General features: G+C 36.7%; 1 protein-coding gene across 1 annotated transcript in view; it reads right to left on the bottom strand.

The window, feature by feature from the left end:
- Nucleotides 1-9402: 9402 nt before the first annotated feature.
- Nucleotides 9403-21466, bottom strand: part of LOC131949966 (uncharacterized) — a 25700-nt gene continuing 13636 nt past the window's right edge. The window contains exons 8-14 of the mRNA XM_059311942.1: nucleotides 19093-19236; nucleotides 18745-18920; nucleotides 18137-18316; nucleotides 17827-17965; nucleotides 16411-16481; nucleotides 15847-15982; nucleotides 9403-10696 (exon numbers count right to left, since the gene is read on the bottom strand). Coding sequence (XP_059167925.1) covers nucleotides 10209-10696; nucleotides 15847-15982; nucleotides 16411-16481; nucleotides 17827-17965; nucleotides 18137-18316; nucleotides 18745-18920; nucleotides 19093-19236 — 1334 coding nt within the window. The 3' untranslated portion in view covers nucleotides 9403-10208. The remainder of the gene's footprint in view (nucleotides 10697-15846; nucleotides 15983-16410; nucleotides 16482-17826; nucleotides 17966-18136; nucleotides 18317-18744; nucleotides 18921-19092; nucleotides 19237-21466) is intronic.

Genomic DNA, 21466 nt, shown 5'->3' with positions numbered 1-21466 from the left:
GCATCTTTTCAGTAAAAATGTCTCGAAAAAACACTTTCTTTGGAATATTCTTAACGACAACCACTTCCCAAAGTTTCTTGGCGATTGGATGAAAATCAAAAACGTATAGTGTTGGTAGCGCCATATTGATTAAAGAATGATTAGATCAACAAATGAAATGTCATTAAGGTAAAGAAAAACTTTGACAAACGTTGGACTCAGCTGGTTGTGAGAACACTGTCCATGGTTATTATTTTTTAAATTGTCTCAGTTCTTACCATGGGTGCTTAGTAAAATGGAATTTCGTGGAGGGCAGACAGTTGGGAGAGAGATGCAGGTCTGTGGGATGGGGTAGGGAATTCCCCAGTCAGTTGAGGTTTTTAGCGATGCATGTAGATTTACGGGTGCTGGGTGCCGATCTTACTTAAGCTGCAGCTGTAGTTGAATAAACCCAAGCACCCCCTGCAACTGTTTTAGAGCATCTGTTGCACTTCCAAATGCCAACTGCTTTTCTCTTCATGGATTCCTTTCCACAAAAGGGACATGTGTATGTGCTGAGTTATCTCCATTTTCTTGACAGTTTTTCTGAGAGAGGCACCATACCTGGTTCCATACTTTCCAACAATGCCAACCTTCTTGGTTCTCTTTGCCATTGTTGAATCGGGCTATTTTAATTAAGAAAGGAAGTCAATCGGACGGATGTTGACTTATAACGACCATGCTGTGCTTTTCAATGCATCGCACTGTCTTATTATCAGTAATAGAGTAGGGTTTGTTTATATAACAACTTAAATTTATTTTATAGTTGCCACAGTTTTTTCACTTTCGCATAATGTGAACAAAATATTAAATACACAAACATTGCTAAAACATATTAATAGGATCAATGCCAAATACTATTTTTGTTTAGATTCCTTGAAAATTTGGATATAGAGCCTATTTTATTAACAGTAAGGTTGAAAAAAAAAAAAAAAAAAAAAAATATATATATATATATATATATATATATATATATATATATATATATATATATATATATATATATATATATATATATATATATATATATATATATATATGTATATATATATATATATATATGTATATTTATATATATATATATATATATATATATATATATATACTAGCTGCATCCCGTGCTCCGCCACGGTAAATCTTTTTTAAATGTACCAACTTGGGAACAGAACAAAACTAAACACAACACAAACGAACGCAAAAAAAAACAACGAAAAAACAAACACAACACTCATAACATAAACACAATTTAAATGCAATCATAAAGGCATATTGCTCACAGTCTAGCCCGTAGCGCCAAATCGCGCCCTTTCCGAGACCCGCCGGACGCGTCTGACACAGTGAATGACTATAAAACAGAGGCGTAGCGACTCTTTCCGACGCCCGGGGAAAAACTTACGATTTGCACCCCCCCCCCTTTCACTTTTGATTTGCAACACTTTTGATTTGAAATTCCCCCCGCTCAATCTGTTGATTTGCACCCCCTCAAACTTTCGATTTGCACCCTCCCACCGCCCTCAAACTTTCGATTTCCACCACCCCCTGCACCCCCCCCCCCCCCGCAAATTTTTTCCAACCCACTTTGGCGCCCCCTTAGGTCGGCAACCGGGGACATTTGCCCCCCCCCCCCTCTCTACGCCTCTCCTATAAAACCCCCAGCAGTATTTAAAATATCCGTGTTTTAACTACCATATTATATCACTTTATCAATTCACGCATTTTTTTCCCAGTACTTTAAATTTAAAAAAAAAATAGAGTTTCATAACTAAAACCATTGCGCACCAAATGAACGTGATGACGCGTCTATAATAGTGCTTAATAGTTGATAAAAAGTATAAGTAGTAAACATTAAATTCAGTGAATAAAATAAATAAAAGATAGCCTTTTATCAATCAATGCTAATTATAATATTCCAACAATAATGTACTCTTACACGTCTGCATAATTTGCATTCACATTTTGCTAATTATATTATTTCAACAATTATTCCGTCTTGCAGATTTTGCATTCACATTTTTAGCGTGAGTTCAATTTATTTTTAAAATACCTCCCTTGGCAAAATTACTAAACAGTTTAATTAGATTTTTCTAACCTACAGTTATTATTTATTAAAATGTATCCACTTTTTCTAGGAATATTAACGAAAACTATATTTGACATTGATCCTTTTAATATGTTTTAGCAATGTGCGTGTATTTAATACTCTCTTTACGTTATGCAAAATTGTACAAACAGTGGAAATTATAAAATATCCTTATGCCGTTATATAAACAAACCCTACTCAATTACTTATAATAAGACACTGAGGTGCACTGAAAAGCACAGCATGGTGCGTAGTTTACTTTTATAGTCCCAAAATCTATAGCGATGACGGACGGAAGGAAGGACAGACACAGCCCGCTTATATTATAGATGTAATATATTGGGATTTGTGAGGTCAGGGGAACTCACTCTTCTTGTATTAGTTATATTTATAATGTTGTTATTGAGTGATGTCCCTTGTATTTATCTATTGTTACTTCCTGTTCCTCTCTCTCTCTCCATCATGGCTGAATAAAGGCTTGTTAACAATCAACGCGGCTTCTCGTCAGTGTTTCCAATCTATTATATCTGGCGACGAGGATGGGATAATCCACTAGAAAGAGCACCTACTTACTCAAAAAGAGGTTTGCTAGAGCATATTGGCTAAGTATTTCTAGAATAATGGCGCTGTATGGCCAAATAAAAGAATTTGATTCGAATGATGAAATCATTCATGATTATCTAGATAGGTTAAGCTTTTACCTTGAAGCAAACAACGTGACGATAGAAGCCAAAAAGAGAGCTGTTTTGTTAACAGTCATAGGGCCTCAACAATTTAGGCTACTAAAGGACTTATGCGCACCAGCTAGTCTAACTACCAAGAGCTTTAACGAGCTGAGAAAATTGCTAACAGACCACCATGCGCCTACCCCATCAAAGTTTCTATGTAGAGCTAGATTTGACGGTAGGACTCGTCAACCAAACGAGTCAATATCAGAATATGTTGCTGCTTTACGTCATTTAAGTGAATTTTGTGAATTCGGAGACACGCTGTCTGACAGACTATGTGAAAAGTTTGTGACAGGTGTAAACAGCCCTGATGTTCAAAGAAAGTTGCTTCTCGAGTCAGATCTAACATTAGAAAAAGCAATACAACTAGCAACTTCATTCCAGCAGTCATCTGATGCGGCAAAATCTCTAACGCCTTCAGAGATCCATGCAGTAAACAGCAGGTTAGTCAACAAACACCAACCCCATCAGAGCATTTCAACTTATGCTAAACAGCCTGCACGTTCAAAGCCTAGATCTAAATCTAGTAATAATTATCAAAAATGTCATCGATGCAAAGGTCCCCATGCATCTCATCGATGCAAGTTCAAGTCTGCAACTTGTTATAAGTGCAGTAAGCAAGGTCACATTGCCAAGGCCTGCTTTGCAAAGTCTTCGTCTGTTGCTAAATCTAGCCAGTCAAGACAGTACCGCAACCAAAGGCAGCACTATGTTAACTCTCACCAAGACTACCTAACCCAACCAATGAACCACTCTACCTGTGAAAATGCTCAAACTGATTTGCAGCCGGATTTCAACCTGTTCTCTGTGAAATCAATAAGTCATGCTCCCATCAATGTACCAGTTAATATCAACGGTAAGAGCATCAGCTTCCAACTTGACACTGGAGCATCTCTAACAGTCATCACAAAGAAGGACTTTGACGCTGTCACAGGAGGATTAGTGCCTCTACAACCATGTCACAAGTGTCTAACAACATACACTGGTGACAATGTTCCGGTAATAGGAGAGTGTATGGTTCATGTAAGTTATAATGGTCAAAGTGTTAAACTTCCTCTTCTTGTGGTTGAAGGAAATGGACCACCATTACTAGGTAGGAACTGGTTAGTTGATCTTAAGTTAAATTGGGAGAGTATATGTTCATTGAACAATGCAAGAGAATCTAGTCTTACTTCAATAGATAAAGTTATATCTGAAAATAAATGTGTTTTTGGTAATCCTGGATTACTAAATGATAGAACAGTGAAGATAAGCATTAAAGACACAAATCCAAGATACTGTAAAGCTAGAGTTCCACCTTATGCAATGAGGGATACAATTGAAAATGAGCTAAGTAGATTGGAATCTAATGGCATCATAAAGAAGGTAGACTATTCCGATTGGGCAACGCCCATTGTGCCAGTGTTAAAGAAGGATGGTTCTATAAGAATTTGTGGAGACTATAAAGCTACACTGAATAAGCAAATAGAGCTAAATAGGTATCCTATTCCTAACATTGAGGAAATTTCTTTGAATTTGGCAGGAGGAGATAAATTCACTGAATTAGACTTTAGTCATGCTTACACTCAACTAGAACTGCATCCAGATTCAAAAGTCTATACGACAATAAACACACATAAAGGACTCTACCAATATGAAAGACTATGTTTTGGCATATCATCTAGCCCTGGAATTTTCCAAGCTGTCATGGACAGTATTTTTAAGGATATTCCAAATGTTTGTGTTTACTTTGACAATGTGTACATAACTGGTAAGAATGACACTGAACATCTTAAAACACTTGATAAAGTCTTGAAAATAGTTGGTGAAAAAGGTTTAAAGATAAACAAAGATAAATGTCAATTCATGCTGACAGAAATTAGTTTTCTTGGTTATATATTAAGCAAGCAAGGTATCAGACCTCAACCTGAGAAAACAAAAGCCATTAAAAAAGCACCCAAACCTGAAAATACCTAACAACTAAGAGCTTTTTTGGGCTTGATAAATTACTATGCAAAGTTCATAGGGAATCTGTCTGGTAAACTATCACCACTGTACAAGCTGCTACAGAAAAATGCAACTTGGCACTGGGGTAAACAACAAGAAGCTGCTTTTAGTACAGCAAAAGAAGCTTTGTCTTCTGACACCTTACTAACTCACTATGACCCAGGGAAAAGACTTATATTAACATGTGATGCTTCACCAGATGGTGTAGGAGCAGTCTTGTCCCACATGGATGAAAAGGGTGACAGACCCATTGCTTTTGCCAGTAGATCTTTGAACCAGGCTGAGAAAAATTATTCTCAGTTAGATAGGGAAGGCTTAGGCATCATGTTTGGTGTTAAGAAATTTCATAAGTTTCTGTTTGGTAGGAAGTTCACCATCTTTACAGATCATAAACCATTGCTAGGTTTATTTGGAGAAAATAAAACCCTACCTGAGCATGCCTCACCAAGAATTCAAAGATGGGCTATCACACTAACTGCATGATTACAATTATGAATTGAGATACAAACCTGGATCTGAGAATAGTGCAGATAGTCTTAGTAGATTACCTTTAAAAAACCAAAGCCTTAGCTATGTACCAGAAGATGTATTTGTTCTCTTCACTATCATGGATAACTCCAATGTAAATGTGAATGATATTAAAAGAGAAACACAAAAAGATGAGTGCTTAACAAAAGTATATGAGTACTGTAAGAATGGTTGGCCTGAAGAGTCTGTGAATGATGACTTAAGGCCATATAAAATAAGAAAAACAGAGTTAAGTCTAGAAGATGGATGTGTACTATGGGGGTCAAGAGTAATTATCCCCAAAATGTTACAAAAAGAAGTTTTAAGAACTTTACATGATACTCATCTTGGTTCTTCCAAAATGAAGAGTCTAGCAAGATCATGGTTCTGGTGGCCACATATGGATGCTGATATTGAAAAATATGTAAAGCTTTGTTCAAGCTGTGCACAACATTCAAAGCAACCAGCTACAGCACCTTTGCAAAACTGGGACTGGCCAATCGAACCATGGAAACGTATACATATAGATTTCGCAGGACCTTTCATGAACAAAATGTTCTTAATTGTTATTGATTCACATTCTAAATGGTTAGAAGTTAAAATCATGAACACAAGCACTGCAAATGATACCATTATAGAACTTAAGGAAATATTTTCAACTCATGGATTACCAGATCAAATTGTTTCAGATAATGGGCCTAGTTTCACAGCTCATGAGTTTAAACTGTTTTGTGTGGCAAATGGTATTGAGCATATAACCACATCCCCCTATCATCCTGCTGGGAATTTTTTGGCTGAAAGAGCGGTAGGCATATTCAAAACCGCTATGGTAAAAATGAGTACCGGTAACAAGTTTTCTCTTAGAGAAAGAGTAAACAGGTTCTTAACCAAATACCGCACAACTCCTCATATAACAACAGGTGTTGCACCATGTGAATTGTTATGTGGTAGGAAAATTAAAACCCACCTTGATCTACTACATCCAACTGTTCAAAGGTCTGTTTCCCAACATCAACATACACAAAAAGTAAATCATGACAAATCATCCATTGAAAGAGAATTTGGTGTTAATGAGAATGTGTATCTAAGAAATTATGGGAGAAAGGAAAAATGGATACCAGGTCATATTGTTCAATGTACAGGACCTGTGTCTTATAAAGTAAAAACAAATGATGGACTTATTGTCCGTAGACATGCAGACCAGTTAAAAATAACTTGTGCAGATAATAAGTGTGAATCTGTCAATCCCACCAAATCTGAACAGTTCACACCAACTCAGTTTGTTCCACAACCAAGTTCTGTTGATATGAGTGAACCAAGTAGTCTGGAGTCAGAAAATGTAAATTCTGGAATTAATGATTTAAATCCTAGACCTCCTGAGATAGAGAATCCAGATGGTCAGAATCTTGAGTCACCAAATCAAAAGCCACTGAGAAGGTCAAACAGGACAATCAAGGTCCCAGATAAGTTAGACCTATGATTTTAAAGGTCAAAAGGACTTTGACATCATTGTTTTGTATCTTGATTATGTTGTAGCATATTGTGCATTGTTTGTAAGGATGTAATCTACCATAGTGTTCATGTTACAATATATTGGTGATTTTAGGATACTGTCAATTGTTCTATTGAGAGATGTGTTGTGTTTACTAAGGGTAAAGGGATGTAATATATTGGGATTTGTGAGGTCAGGGGAACTCACTCTTCTTGTATTAGTTATATTTATAATGTTGTTATTGAGTGATGTCCCTTGTATTTATCTATTGTTACTTCCTGTTCCTCTCTCTCTCCATCATGGCTGAATAAAGGCTTGTTAACAATCAACGCGGCTTCTCGTCAGTGTTTCCAATCTATTATAATATATATATATATTAATATAGAAATAATTAATTAAAATATTTTTAAATTAAATTTTGCCAGGGGAGGTAATTAAAAAAGAAATTCAACTCGCTCTCAATAGTTTAATTTTTTAAAATTACTTAGGCCTACTTACTTACTTAATCCTCATCACTCCCCTGTGGAGTATAGACTATAGTATAGGGCAGCAACACACCTCCGCCATTCCACTCTGTCTTGGGCAAGCCACTTTAGTTCATGCCAGGTAATGCCAGTAGCCTGCACTTCTTCTTCCATCTCTCTCCTCCATGTTTCCAGTGGTCTTCCTATGGGCATGTGAGAGTAAAGCCAAGTCATCAGCAAAGTTACAGTCCTACAGGTGGTTGGTAAGTTCCAAAACAATTACTATTGGCTTATCCTCAGTGGCTCTTCTCATAATCCAGTCTATTACCACCAAAAATATGACAGGTGATATGACACATCCTTGTCTGACTCCTGTTTTTACCTTGAACCATTCACTTTGTTGATTTTCATGTCGCACACAGCATTGGTTGTCATAGTACATGTCCTTAAGTATGTTTATGACTTTTCCTGGAAAGCCATATAGCTCTAGTATCTTCCATAATGATGAGTGGTGGATGCTATCGAATGCTTTCTCGAAATTTATGTAGTTGATGTAGAGAGACGAATTCCATTCCAGGGACTGTTCCACTATAGTGCGCAAGACAAATATTTGGTCATTACATGACCTGTTGGCCCTGAAGCCAGCTTGTTCTTCATGAAGGATTTCATCATTTCCTTTCCTTATTCTTTGTAATAAGACTGCAGAAGATTTTTCCTGGTACTGACAGAAGGTTAATGCCTCTCCAGTTCTCACAAACATTAAGGTCGCCCTTTTTGGGTAATTTGATGATGATTCCCCGTTTCCAAGAATCTGGGACTTTTTCTTCATTCCATACTATATTGAAGATTCCTGATAGAGTTTCTGCACCTATTTTTGGGTCTGCCTTTAGCATCTCCGCAGTAATTCTGTCCTCTCCTGGAGCCTTATTGCTTTTTGTTTTTTAATAGCTTATTTCTTGTTCTAGGATGGGTCCTCTATACATTTCGAAGTGTAGATTTATTTCAGTGAAGTCAGCAGCTTCTTCTGGATCTGGTCTGTTTCTTCGAAGTCTCTTCGAAGTATTCTGCCCATCTTTTCAGTTGATTTTTTTCCGTTGTGATAATTCTCCCGTTTTTATTACTACCGCATTGATTTGTTTATGTTAAGGTTCATAATTAAAACAGAAAAATGTTACGATTATTTATACTATTTTCTAATTAGTCTATGATATCTCAAAATCACTATTTTTGTTTTTTTTTTCTGTTTTTTTTTCAGTGTTATTAAAACGGATGGTGAAATTAGACTTTTAGAGAATGCTGGATAGGCTCTCTCTGGGCGCGGACGCCTTGGAAAGCGTTATGGTTTTTTCGTTTGTGTTCGAAATTAAACCCTGCAAACCATGATTTATTAAGATAATGCTTAAATTACTTGTAATAAGTAAATCTGAAACTGAGTTACATCTAGATGAAGAAGCTGAAAACTAGTGGTCTAACTAAAGTGATGAGGTATTACTGAATTAAGATTCCTCGTAAAGAGTGGTATAGGTTCTGTGATTTCTAAGCATAGATTTGGCTAAAATACAAGTGTCCTAACAAGGGGCGTAGCGAGGGGGGGGGGGTGCGGACCGCACCGGGTGACACCATTTAGGGGGGTGACACCAAGGCAAAAAATAGCAAAATATAGAGAGAAAAACTCGAGGGAGGGGGGTGCAAATCGAAAGTTTGAGGGGGGGGGGGTTGCAAATCGAAAACTTGAGGGGGGGGGGTGCAAATCAAAAATTTGAAAGTTTGTCCCTGGGAAGGGTCTCTATACCTCTGGGGGGGTGACACCATTAAGTGCCGCACCGGGTGACACCCGACCTCACTACGCCACTGGTCCTAACAAGCTAAATCCTTTTTCCCAAAAAGGTAAGTAGTGCACTGGTGTTATTTAGACCTATTAGACTATTACAAGAAAAATTAATGAATTACGATGTCAAGGCCTTACATTAAAGGTGAGGTTCCGTTCTAATTATTACCTGACAGGAATACAAAGAGTATTTATGGATGAAGCTTGTGATCACATTTGTATGCTCTGGTCACAGAAGATGAACTACATCTAATAATTAAATAATTAACTATTTTAGAGTAAAAACATCACCACCAAAATAAATGTTTCATAACCTTACTTTTATTACTAAAATCTGAATGAAGAGCAGTTACACATTATTTTGACCTAAGTATACATTAAAATAAAAAACATAAAAATTTGGAGGAAAATCACTATTTGTTAAGATAAAAATAATATATTGAAAATTCAAATTATTGTATATTATTAGTAATATGCATACAATTTTCATCAATATTTAGTTTTCAAACTTGCAGGACTTATATGAGCTTTTCAATTTTTTTTATTATAAATTTTTAATTGTCTTTTAAAGAAAAATTCTAATCTACATACAACAGTTACAATTGTTACAATATTAAAAAAGAAAGATAGGTTTCTGTACTACTAAAAACTACATTTATTCACCAGTTTATACCAATTTCAATTATCAAAATTAATTGGTAGCCAAAAAATGCTTTTAAAAAAGTTATTTATTATTTAATGACTGCCAAGCTAGACCTCTCTTTTGTTGCTGCCATGAGTGCAGCTGTAGTTCAATACATAGAGAGGAATTGAGGGGTGAATCATTTGGCCATCATTTGACAAAGGTTACTTTTTTAAATAGTTTTTTTATACATGAGAAATAATTCCGTATGAAGGGACAATCAGGACATACACTTTACAAATATAAAATTAAATTACCAAAAACCACAGATAAAAGCTTTACTAATACAAAAAGAAACTGTATGAAGTGAAAGCAATCAAAATGTTAGAGATAGAAATCTAATCATCAATAATAAATGAGAAAATTAAACAATTTTAATGATGTTACATTTCATGTAACATATTGTATTGTACTTTCCTTATATTACTTTTTAATCAAGTCATCGAATAAAGCACCCATGTTTGGAATATTTCCAGTTGCTTGATCAAAATGGGGTTCAGGAATAGTCGTGTTTAGAAACTGGCTACTTTTACCTGTAAATTTGTAAACTTCCCTGGAAACTATAGGAGCAAATTTAGGCAGGAAAGGAGAAGTTCCAAGAATGAAAGAACTCTGTTCCTTGTGAACAAATGAAATGTCTGTAACCTTTTTATGTACCCCAAAAAAAACATTATGCTCCTCTACAATCTGTTTGGCATTAGGATCAAAACTTTCTTCTTTATGCATTGGTAGCTTTCCTTCTTTATGCATTGGTAGCTTCTCACTAAATGATTTAACTAACTGATCATATTCCATATCCTCTGTAAGTTGCTGATTTTCTGGACTGGCCCAGCATTTAGACTTTGAGAAAGGCATTACAGGTGACTTTTCTGTGGGTTGACACTTTAAAGCTGCCACTGATTCCACAGCAACTGAAAAGTAATATTATACACATTCAATCTTTCTTTATATTATAGTGACTGAAGAAAAACCTCTAAAGAAAAGTAATGTGCCTCAAAATATGCTCACATGTTTACAGTTTAAAATAATTAAAATTGATAAATATATGTATATATACATACAGAGGTGTAGCAATTTAACCCTTTGAGCCCGCCAGGCCGGTAAACCGGCTTACACATTAGGCATATATGTCTGAAAAGCCGGTTTTCCGGCCTGATGATCTAGCGTCATATTCCTAGCGGCCGGTATACTGTCTAATTAAATATAATTAGCGGAAGACTGACTAAAACTGCGCATAAGTCTTTTTAGTGCGTGATTATGATTCTAAAAATAGATTTTAGGAAAAGTGAAAGTGTTTACATTTCATAGCAATGCCGCCGAAATGAAAAGCTGAGCCACAGCCATCGACTTCAGCACATAAAGTTGGTGCAAAAGATGAAGCAAAAGACCGAAATATCAACAAAAGAAGTAGAATGACTGCATCTCAGGCAATACAACTACTTATTGATTCTGATGAAGAAGATAATATTCCTGGTCTTTATTATGATGATAGTGACGTTGAATTTGAGACTGAACTCATTGACATTGAAATTGACAGTGACAATGAAACGGTTCATGTACGTTCTGATGCACGTGATGCCAAGGACAAAGACTTGCCGAAACGAAAAAAAAACCCTGTTTACTGGTGCAAAACATGCGGCGTTTTTCTTTGCATCGGGTCGGCAGTGATAACTGTTTTGAAAGTTATCACACAAAAGTGGACTTCTGGCGATGAACTAGTATGGCCAGGTATCAATAATAACAAAATGGTTACTAAATGTAAATTGTTTTCTTCTATGTTCTATCGAAACAATAATTACGTGTTCGTTTTATATACACTGTTCATGCATTGTAAACAAATAAAGAATTTCAGAATCTTTCTGCTTTGATGTTTGATCCTGAGTCTGGATACCAAATTTGGTCTGATTATCTCAAACAGTTCAAAAGTTATAGGCAAAGCTAGAAGCAGATAAGTGAAAATTGGTTTGGCCCTGGGAGCTCAGGAAATGGGAGAAACTAGGCCAGGGAGGCCAGGGCTCAAAGGGTTAATACAAAAACAATGATTTAGCAATTGAATAAATAACTGTTAGAATTAGGCTCCCAAATGCTTTTTCTAGGTAGATTAATATATTGTTTGCACAAAATTGACGCCATTCAACAAAAAGTTAGACAGCGAGTGACACCAAATACACCGTCCACTGAAGTGGATTTGGGTGAAACCACATAGAAAATTTATAAATATACATATCATTGGATAAGGAAATTATTATAAAACAGTGTGTAAGTGTGTGTATTTGTATGTATGTTTGTGTGTGTATAAGTGTGTGTGTATAAGTGTGTGGGCGCTAGTTTGTCAACATTACCACAGAGACTAGCCAGCTTAGTTGACGGGGCGCTAGTTTGTCAACATTACCACAGAGACTAGCCAGCTTAGTTGACGGGGCGCTAGTTTGTCAACATTACCACAGAGACTAGCCAGCTTAGTTGACGGGGCGCTAGTTTGTCAACATTACCACAGAGACTAGCCAGCTTAGTTGACGGGGCGCTAGTTTGTCAACATTACCACAGAGACTAGCCAGCTTAGTTGACGGGGTGCTAGTTTGTCAACATTACCACAGAGACTAGCCAGCTTAGTTGACGGGGTGCTAGTTTGTCAACATTACCACAGAGACTAGCCAGCTTAGTTGACGGGGCGCTAGTTTGTCAACATTACCACAGAGACTAGCCAGCTTAGTTGACGGGGCGCTAGTTTGTCAACATTACCACAGAGACTAGCCAGCTTAGTTGACGGGGCGCTAGTTTGTCAACATTACCACAGAGACTAGCCAGCTTAGTTGTTAGGGCGCTAGTTTGTTAACACTACCACAGACAAGCCCATGTTTACGCTGATGGTGAAAGAAACACCCCTCGGGGACTTCGATGGTGTGAGAGGCATCACTGGGCTCTTGGGACACAGACCCCCTGCAGAGGCCCCTAATGCAGCGAGACTAATGATTCAAGTAGTACACTTATCCCCTGTGCAGGACACCCAATAAGCGGACCCAAGGTGCTAAGGTAGACACTGGGGATCTCGGGGCGCTCAACTACAAATTTTGTAGGAAGCCATAACTCCATTAACTTTAAACAAATGTTTGGCCTATGACAGAAATCTTTACGGGAGTGTACTCAAAAACGTCCCAAATTTTCACTGCGAAAGCATGAAGGGTGCAGTATTACATAAAAGACAGACACACGATGTTCACATGTACAGCTGTATGTGCCCAGCTCACGAGGAGGAAAATCTAATTTAAGGGACATCCACAAATGATATCATGCTTTTTTGACTACTCACAAAAGGCCAAAGCCTCACCTCTAAATCGCGTCATTTATTAATATTACTAATAATATAAAAAATAGTCTTACCTTACTTGTTTTATGAATAAGATTCATCAAACAAATTAATTATGTGCTATTAAAATAATTTCCGCTGACTAGTGTCTGATAAAATGTGAGAAGTGGAGAATGTACAGCTAGGAAGTTCGCAAACGATTCATTTATCTATTCACTACTTGCTAAGAGCGCAGACGAGGACATAAAATGTCGTATCAACAAGGCTAGATGTGCCTTCAACTCACTGCGCCTGATGTGGAGGTGCAAGGCTCTGTCACTCCGGAGCAAAATTGGGATTTTCAACACGAATGTCAAGGCAGTGCTGCTCTATGGCTCGGAGACTTGGAGGGTTACGAAGACAAATACTGATAGGCTACAGGCATTAGTAAACAAATGCTTACGACAAATACTTAAAATAAGATGGCCAGACAAAATATCAAAGACCTGTGGCAAATTTTAAAGCAACAGCCAATAGAGAAAGATATCAAGGCCCGTAAATGGGGATGGATCGGACACACGTTAGAAGAGAAAAAGAAAACATCGCAAAACATGCTATGGACTGGAATCCCTAGGAAAAAAAGGAAAGTGGGCCAGCCAAAGAAAACATGGAAAAGAACGGTTGAAGAAGAGGCGAAAATAGCTGGGCTCACATGGGCACAGATTAAGGGAGCAGCCCAAAATCGAGTCTGCTGGAAATGTGTAGTTGCAGCCCTTTGCTCCCCAAGGGCCACAAAGGAACGATGATGATCTCTTCTTCTTCTTCTTCGTTCTTAATTTTTAGTGATGAAGGGGATCGATATTTATCTGCCAGGGGGTTTGAACTCGAGACTTTGTTCGAATTTATCAACCATGAGCTTTTTGCCGACTCGACCACGCCTTCAACACAATTAAGCATTACGTGTCAACTGGTTATGCGCCATTGAGGCCATTGACTCCGATTTCAGCCTGCTTTTCTTTTTGGATTTGCTTCCATAGCCTTTGTCCAACCAAGAACAAACTACAAGGCAGCAGTTGTTTGATTTTGGAGTTGTCTCTCCTAGAAGAGGTGCAAGGCTCTGTCACTCCGGAGCAAAATTGGGATTTTCAACACGAATGTCAAGGCAGTGCTGCTCTATGGCTCGGAGACTTGGAGGGTTACGAAGACAAATACTGATAGGCTACAGGCATTAGTAAACAAATGCTTACGACAAATACTTAAAATAAGATGGCCAGACAAAATATCAAAGACCTGTGGCAAATTTTAAAGCAACAGCCAATAGAGAAAGATATCAAGGCCCGTAAATGGGGATGGATCGGACACACGTTAGAAGAGAAAAAGAAAACATCGCAAAACATGCTATGGACTGGAATCCCTAGGAAAAAAAGGAAAGTGGGCCAGCCAAAGAAAACATGGAAAAGAACGGTTGAAGAAGAGGCGAAAATAGCTGGGCTCACATGGGCACAGATTAAGGGAGCAGCCCAAAATCGAGTCTGCTGGAAATGTGTAGTTGCAGCCCTTTGCTCCCCAGGGGCCACAAAGGAACGATGATGATCTCTTCTTCTTCTTCTTCGTTCTTAATTTTTAGTGATGAAGGGGATCGAGATTTATCTGCCAGGGGGTTTGAACTCGAGACTTTGTTCGAATTTATCAACCATGAGCTTTTTGCCGACTCGACCACGCCTTCAACACAATTAAGCATTACGTGTCAACTGGTTATGCGCCATTGAGGCCATTGACTCCGATTTCAGCCTGCTTTTCTTTTTGGATTTGCTTCCATAGCCTTTGTCCAACCAAGAACAAACTACAAGGCAGCAGTTGTTTGATTTTGGAGTTGTCTCTCCTAGAAGAGTGGCTGTCCCCAGCTAACGAGCCTCATCTGCCCGAGGGTTCGAACTCGAGACTTTTCGGTTTAGCAACCATGAGCTTTACCGACTCGCCCACGCCGAACCCTTATGATGATGATGACTTGCTAAGAGCAGGGAGGAGAAAGGAATCTAAAAGGGACAACAAAGCGTCGATGTGCTTCATTCCATCAGTACCGACTTTTGGATGGTCTCAACTTTTTTTCTTAAAGCCTATTATAAAATACTCAAGGGAGAGAATGTATTATATACAAGTTTGCTATCACATTTTTTGTAAAACAAAAAGAAGTAAACATACATAAAACCAAAATTATTGTTGTTATATTCTTTTGGATTATTTGTAGATTACAGGATAGTAAAGAATAGTAGTTCTACCAATACAACAAATGTACGTTTTATATTGTAAAATCACAATGGATTACGGGCCCCTAACCAACACTATAAAGAAGCAAAAGTCATCTTAATATCTAGCGGCCTCTTGCGAGAGGGATTTTTTAATGAAGAATTTTGCCGACAACAGCGTGTTTGATTGTAGGAGAAAGAGAACTTGGCTTTTGCAATGGTTTAACAACAAAGGGAAAAAGAATATACAAGAGCGTGGGATGGTTTCTATAGAATAAAGATAATCCAACCGCAGCTATGATATTCTCTTTACAAAACGGCCTCCCCCCCTCCCGTAATTTGGTTCAATTAGTGAGCATTAGGAAGGCTTTTCAATTAGCCAACTGGCATATTACTATATTTAGAGATTACTTTAAAAATATCTTTTTTACAAAATAAAGTAGAATAGTGATTATTTGTTGTTGAATATTTTAAAATGTTTTGACAAAATGTGAACAATAATTACTTTAAAAAAAAATTAATAACTTACCTGTCTTCAGTTTAAAAGCAGTACCAAATGTAAGCCCAACAGCATTGTCTTCTGAGGGATTCCGATTAACAGGAAGATGAGGCTTGCTGATGCCTTTACACTTTTTTATATCAACATCTTCACAAGAGTTTTCTCTCTAAGCAACAAAAGTTGTATATTTTTAAAATCATTCATGTATTAATAAAGAATTTTCTGGAAATTCTTTTTATTATTAGCCGGCTAAATTGATTGATAATTGTAAAAACATTACTACAGACTACATGGCAGTCTAACCCGTTCAGAGCAATAAACAAATTATTTAATAACAAATCGATGTTTTTATATTGATACTTTCTATCTAATAGCTTAAAGCATAGTGAGTTTAACCATGTCCCGACAGAAAGCTAGCTTTCATAGTTTAACCTTGTTTTACATCTGACCCTAACCCTAAATTTAACCCAATATTAAGAATTATAGGGGTAATTGATATTAATAGTTGAGGATAAACTAGATAAAAACAAATAGTGTTGGCATGGGTGCTAGAAAGAGGAGTTGAATAAGGACATAACATCCACAGCTACTTACCTTGACAACTACTGGCTCAATCAGCAAATCTGATTTAAACTTCTTAGAATGTGGCTCACTTCTCAGTTTTTCTTTAATCGAGAACAAGAAGGATAATATCATGAAAATGCACACAAATATACACATATAGTGTTTTCTTCTCCCTCCCCCATTCCCATGAAGCATGTCCATCTCCTGTCCACTCTGGACGCATTCAAAAAAAATATTAGATAGAAATACTAAAGTTCAACATTTCTTATAATTAATTACAATTAGAGAAATGTTGCTGACAAATCAAACTCCTACCACACTATAGGTGGGTGTAATTTAAATATTTTACAATGGTTACTGCTTGTGAGGTGTATTAGTATTAGTAAGAAGAATGCAAAGTCTAGATTTAATATTCTTGAGAAAGGTGGAAGGAACAATATTGAGAAAATATTATTGAAATATGATCTTTTTGAATTTAAAACAGATAATCAGGATGAATAGGTGAGACAAGGAGGCAGCCAATTTTTATGTACATGGAGGAAACATAAAAGGTTGTAGTAGGTTAACTATACACAAGACAATTTATAAAAGGAAAAAAAAGGAAGGTAGAAAGCAACTGAGAAAAGGTTTAGGTGAGGAATTTAATTAATGCAGATAACAGAAGATAGGGGAAGATTGGTCTGAATTGGGAATGCCTGGTCAGTCATATGTTTACACACACACAGTTAATTAGTAGTAATAGAAGTGGAGATACAGATGCTTCAACACTGGTTCAGCTTATTAAACTTGTGCATCCTCAAGTTACAATTGTCTGGAAGAAGATTAGTCAAAAAGTCTAGAGCCAAAAAGATTGTCACCAAGATTATAAGTAACTTTTATATCTAGTGCTTGATTTTTCATTTAAACCAAAAACTCATAATGATTATAAACATTTTTTTTACTGGAAAAACAAGTTTTTAAAAAAAAAAGTGTTTATTTTCTCTTTCTGTACACAGCAATGTAATACATCCTAAGGCCACCTCAGGTTCATGACACTGACCCTTATTTCTGTTTCCTTCATTACTCCTTTTAAGATAATTTGGTAATTAGTATTTATGAGTTAGTTACCCGCCAATCTTTATTAGCCACAAGCACTGATATTTATTATTATTTAACGTATACATTTTTCATGCAGGCTAATATGTGTTAATTGTAGCAATAAAAGTCAACATGTGTATGGTTATTTTGGTCCAACATCAGCCCAAAATGGATGATCCCCTACAAGTGTCTCATGAACATTTTGTTTGTTGCTGATTGTAAATGTTCACAATAAAAGTGATTTTTTCTGCTATTCATAATACAGGTGTAAAAATAAAATCTAATACTTTATTTAAACATTTTAAAATATATACCATCAAGTAAAAAAGAATAGATAACCAATACCATTTTATATGAACAAATAAATACCTCTTAAAAATGAGATTGCTCTTTCAGCAGTCCATCTCATATTCTGGTCAACAACAAGCACGTGATGCAAAAGCTCTGAGATGACAGACTGAGTAGCAGCAAAAAAGTATTCTGGTAAAGGATCTGTCATTTTTCCAATCTGTAAAAAAATGTTAGTAAAAAAATACTTAGTCAAAAGATGTGCGATAGGCACTTGGATACATAATACATAACCTAAATTGCTTTAGTTAATAATCATAGGAGATTTTTAAAAACAACAAAATAATCAAGCACTTTTTCAACAAAAACTATCACCGAGCTATTGAATTACATTTTCCATGGTCTTATACCGCAAGTCTTCAACATTTCCTTGGCTTGGATAATCAGGGAGACCAGTAAAAAATTTGATTGTAGGGTGTACACCTTTAATAAGGAAAACCGCCACCATACCAGCAGCCCATACATCGTCCTTACCACACAGTCTTGGATAGGGTGAGGGGATGGCTCGTAGCTAAAGCAGAAAGGAAGTAAAATAAAATTATCATATAGATTTAGTTTATCTTGAACAACTGAATTTGGAAAAAAATACCTTTCAAGCAGGATTAAATAACTTTTCAGAAGCATTGAGACAAATTATTAAGTGTTCCTTGCTTGTAATAAAGTGCACAGCTTAAGTTTAACTTAAGGTTATATGATATCCATGAGTTTACTCAGTTTATATCAATTAAAATTAAGTTAAGGTAAGTATGTTTTTGGACCTTAAAAGTTTCTGGGTCAATGGTTTAACTGTTGGCCACCCGACAAACTAGGTTAGGTAGATTTGGTGACCCACTGGCCAGAGGAACATATTTTTGTCTGTGATGATTGGGCATGATTTGTTTTGTGGCAGCACTTATTTAGTGGAAACCCAAATCATTGTCATGTAGCAAGCAAAAATACCTGTTTCTTTTGGAAAAGATAAACATTGTGTAGAAAACTATTAATTGATGGAGGCAGGTATTCTGGTGTTAAACCTCTAAATGTCATTCGATCCTTCTGAGTTTTACTTGAACCAAAATCTATGAGCTTTGCAGTGCATGAATCATCTTGATTAAATTTAATGCAAATATTTTCAGCTGAAAAATATAAAAACAACTTCAACATTGCTAAATGCATACATTGTAATATAAGGCATCCAGAAAAGAACACTAAAATAAACTTATTCTAATATAATTATGCTTTAATTCTAAATTTCACTCAATTAAGAATCACATGCCATGATTGCATTTATGTCTTAGAAAGTCTTACGTTTGATGTCACAGTGAGTAATGCCATGACATGCCAGTAGGCTAAGTCCACTGTAAATATCCATCATAATTTTTTCTAACTTTTCTGGTTTCTCAAGGGATTTTAAAAAGTTTTGGTCAGCAATTAATCGTCTCAAAGAGAAACCTGGAACAACAGTGATGTGAATTAGTAACCAACAGTGAAGGTAGTTTCTTGGCTTTTTAAAAATGATTTTGACTAATTAGATATGTGACAGACACCAGTCTAGGAATGGGCCCCATAATACTCTAATCCAGTATTTTATACCCTACTTACAGAACCTGTAACTTCCTAAGAGATCCTATTGTTATAATTACTGGACCATATACATTAAGTTGGGGGGGGGGGGGGGGTCGCACCTGGAGTCTTGGGTTACTCTACTAAAAATGATGGCAGGTCAGTGATTTGAAGCCCTTATTTTACTTTATGCCAACCACAGTTTGACCGCTGGTGTGAAGCCAGGTCTAGAGACAGTCTGTAATTTATGTCTGGAATGTTCATAGACTGGCCAGTACTGACCGTAGGGAAATCTGGGGTCTGGCCTAATCAGATTTGACACTGGTGGCAGAGCATGATTACTCTTGTACCTGGAATTTTGGGAATCTGTCATTTTAGAAAGGGAATTCAGACATGAGACAATACAGTTCAGGCTTAGACTACCACGGAAGGGGCATACCACGTGAGCTGGCTGTGCCCACAAGATGTCTGTAGACTTCTACTAGAACTGACTGTTAGGGACAAGTAGGGTACTCACATTAAGGACTCCTTATTAAAGTTGAGATAGTAGCATTTGCCTCATTGTATTCCATGTGGTGAAGGTTTGATGTTAGGTGATGTATTTATAGCGAGGCATTAAAGTATAGAAATAAATTGTTGCTAATTGTGTATATTCCTTATTAGGTCTTGTTTATGAACCCAGTTGTAAGGGACGGGTAGGTGGGGACATAACACTATGCTAATGAAGTTTGTGTATACTATTTACATTTCATACAAAATAATCAAACTATTATTTAGAGTTTATTAACTAAAAAACAAAGGAAACCACTTTATTCGAACATAACAAATTAAAAAACTTATAACCCTGTAAATGCAAAATGTCAAAAATAAAATGTATTGACCGTAGCATGTCTTAACCCCTTAACGGTGACTCTCGCAAAAACACGACATACCGATTTTGCACTTAGCGTATGCATAGGTACATTTACCCTACTGCTGCTGGTCGTTGTGTATTGGGTACATCCAGACGGTAGTGTCGGTACCAATGGTCACATTGTCAAATAGAAATTTATGATGTCACACTCACTCACATCGTACATTTTTTGACTTAGTGAATTCAGCCTACTTATATTGATTATTATTACTAAATGGGTGGTCCGTTTTTACTACAATAAGTACTAATTGCTTTATTATTCACTCTTTTATGTATATAAACCGTATAAATCACCTAAGTAAATAATTTAAGAAGTTGTCTTCTGATTACGGTTTGTCGTGTTTTCGCTGTAAGTAATCATCCTTAGCTGTGGGTACTCAGTATCACTGCTTTTGGTACTTAGTGCTGAATCTGTGGTTGCTCAGTGCCAATGATGTGGGTACTCAGTGTTGAAGCTGTGGGTGCTCAATAACACTGCTGTTGGTACTGAATGACAGTATGATGCCACTGCGATGGGTACTTTTCTCAGTATTCAACCTGACTGTTTTTATCACAAGGTGTAGGTCTATGATCAGTATTTTTGTCATAGTACAATGAGGAACTTTCTTTGCTGGTATCCAGCATGGTGGTCCACCACCTCACTTTCTCTGTTCTCATATTTTACAATGCCATTTCAAGGCCTTACTTCGTTATATTGCACCCAGCAGCATGATCACATTATCCCAGCAACGCTCTCTCCCTATGCTGAGGTCAATGAAACAGTTGAATTCTACTTCACCTGCTGCATGGACTATAATGTTCAAAAGTGTACTTTTTAGATATGGGCCAAAACTATATCGTACATTCTTTACTTATTTACAATCATTCTTGAAGAAATGACAGCTTGTCGAGGCATCCTATTCTGCTATACCCACTTGGCACCCAAGTACAATTTTATATATTGTTGCCGCATGTCATGAAAATGCAACAAAGCGTAATAAGAGAATAACTTTGTACATTATTTTATGCACATAAAAAAGTGAATAACAAAGCTATTAGTACTTATTGTAGTAAAATTGGACCATCTAGTTAGTAATAATAATCAATGTAAGCAGGCTGGATTCACAGTCAACAAATTTGCGATGCGCGTGAGTCAAGAGTGTGACAACATACATTTCGACTTGACAACGTGAGCACTGGATGTACCCAAAACACAACGACCGGCAG

Source organism: Physella acuta, unplaced genomic scaffold (genome assembly GCF_028476545.2).
Source record: "Physella acuta isolate Inbredline_101_S28 unplaced genomic scaffold, ASM2847654v3 ptg000722l, whole genome shotgun sequence".
Classification (NCBI taxonomy): domain Eukaryota; kingdom Metazoa; phylum Mollusca; class Gastropoda; family Physidae; genus Physella; species Physella acuta.
Note: the sequence above shows the minus strand (reverse complement) of the source record. Positions and strands in the feature narration are given on the sequence as shown.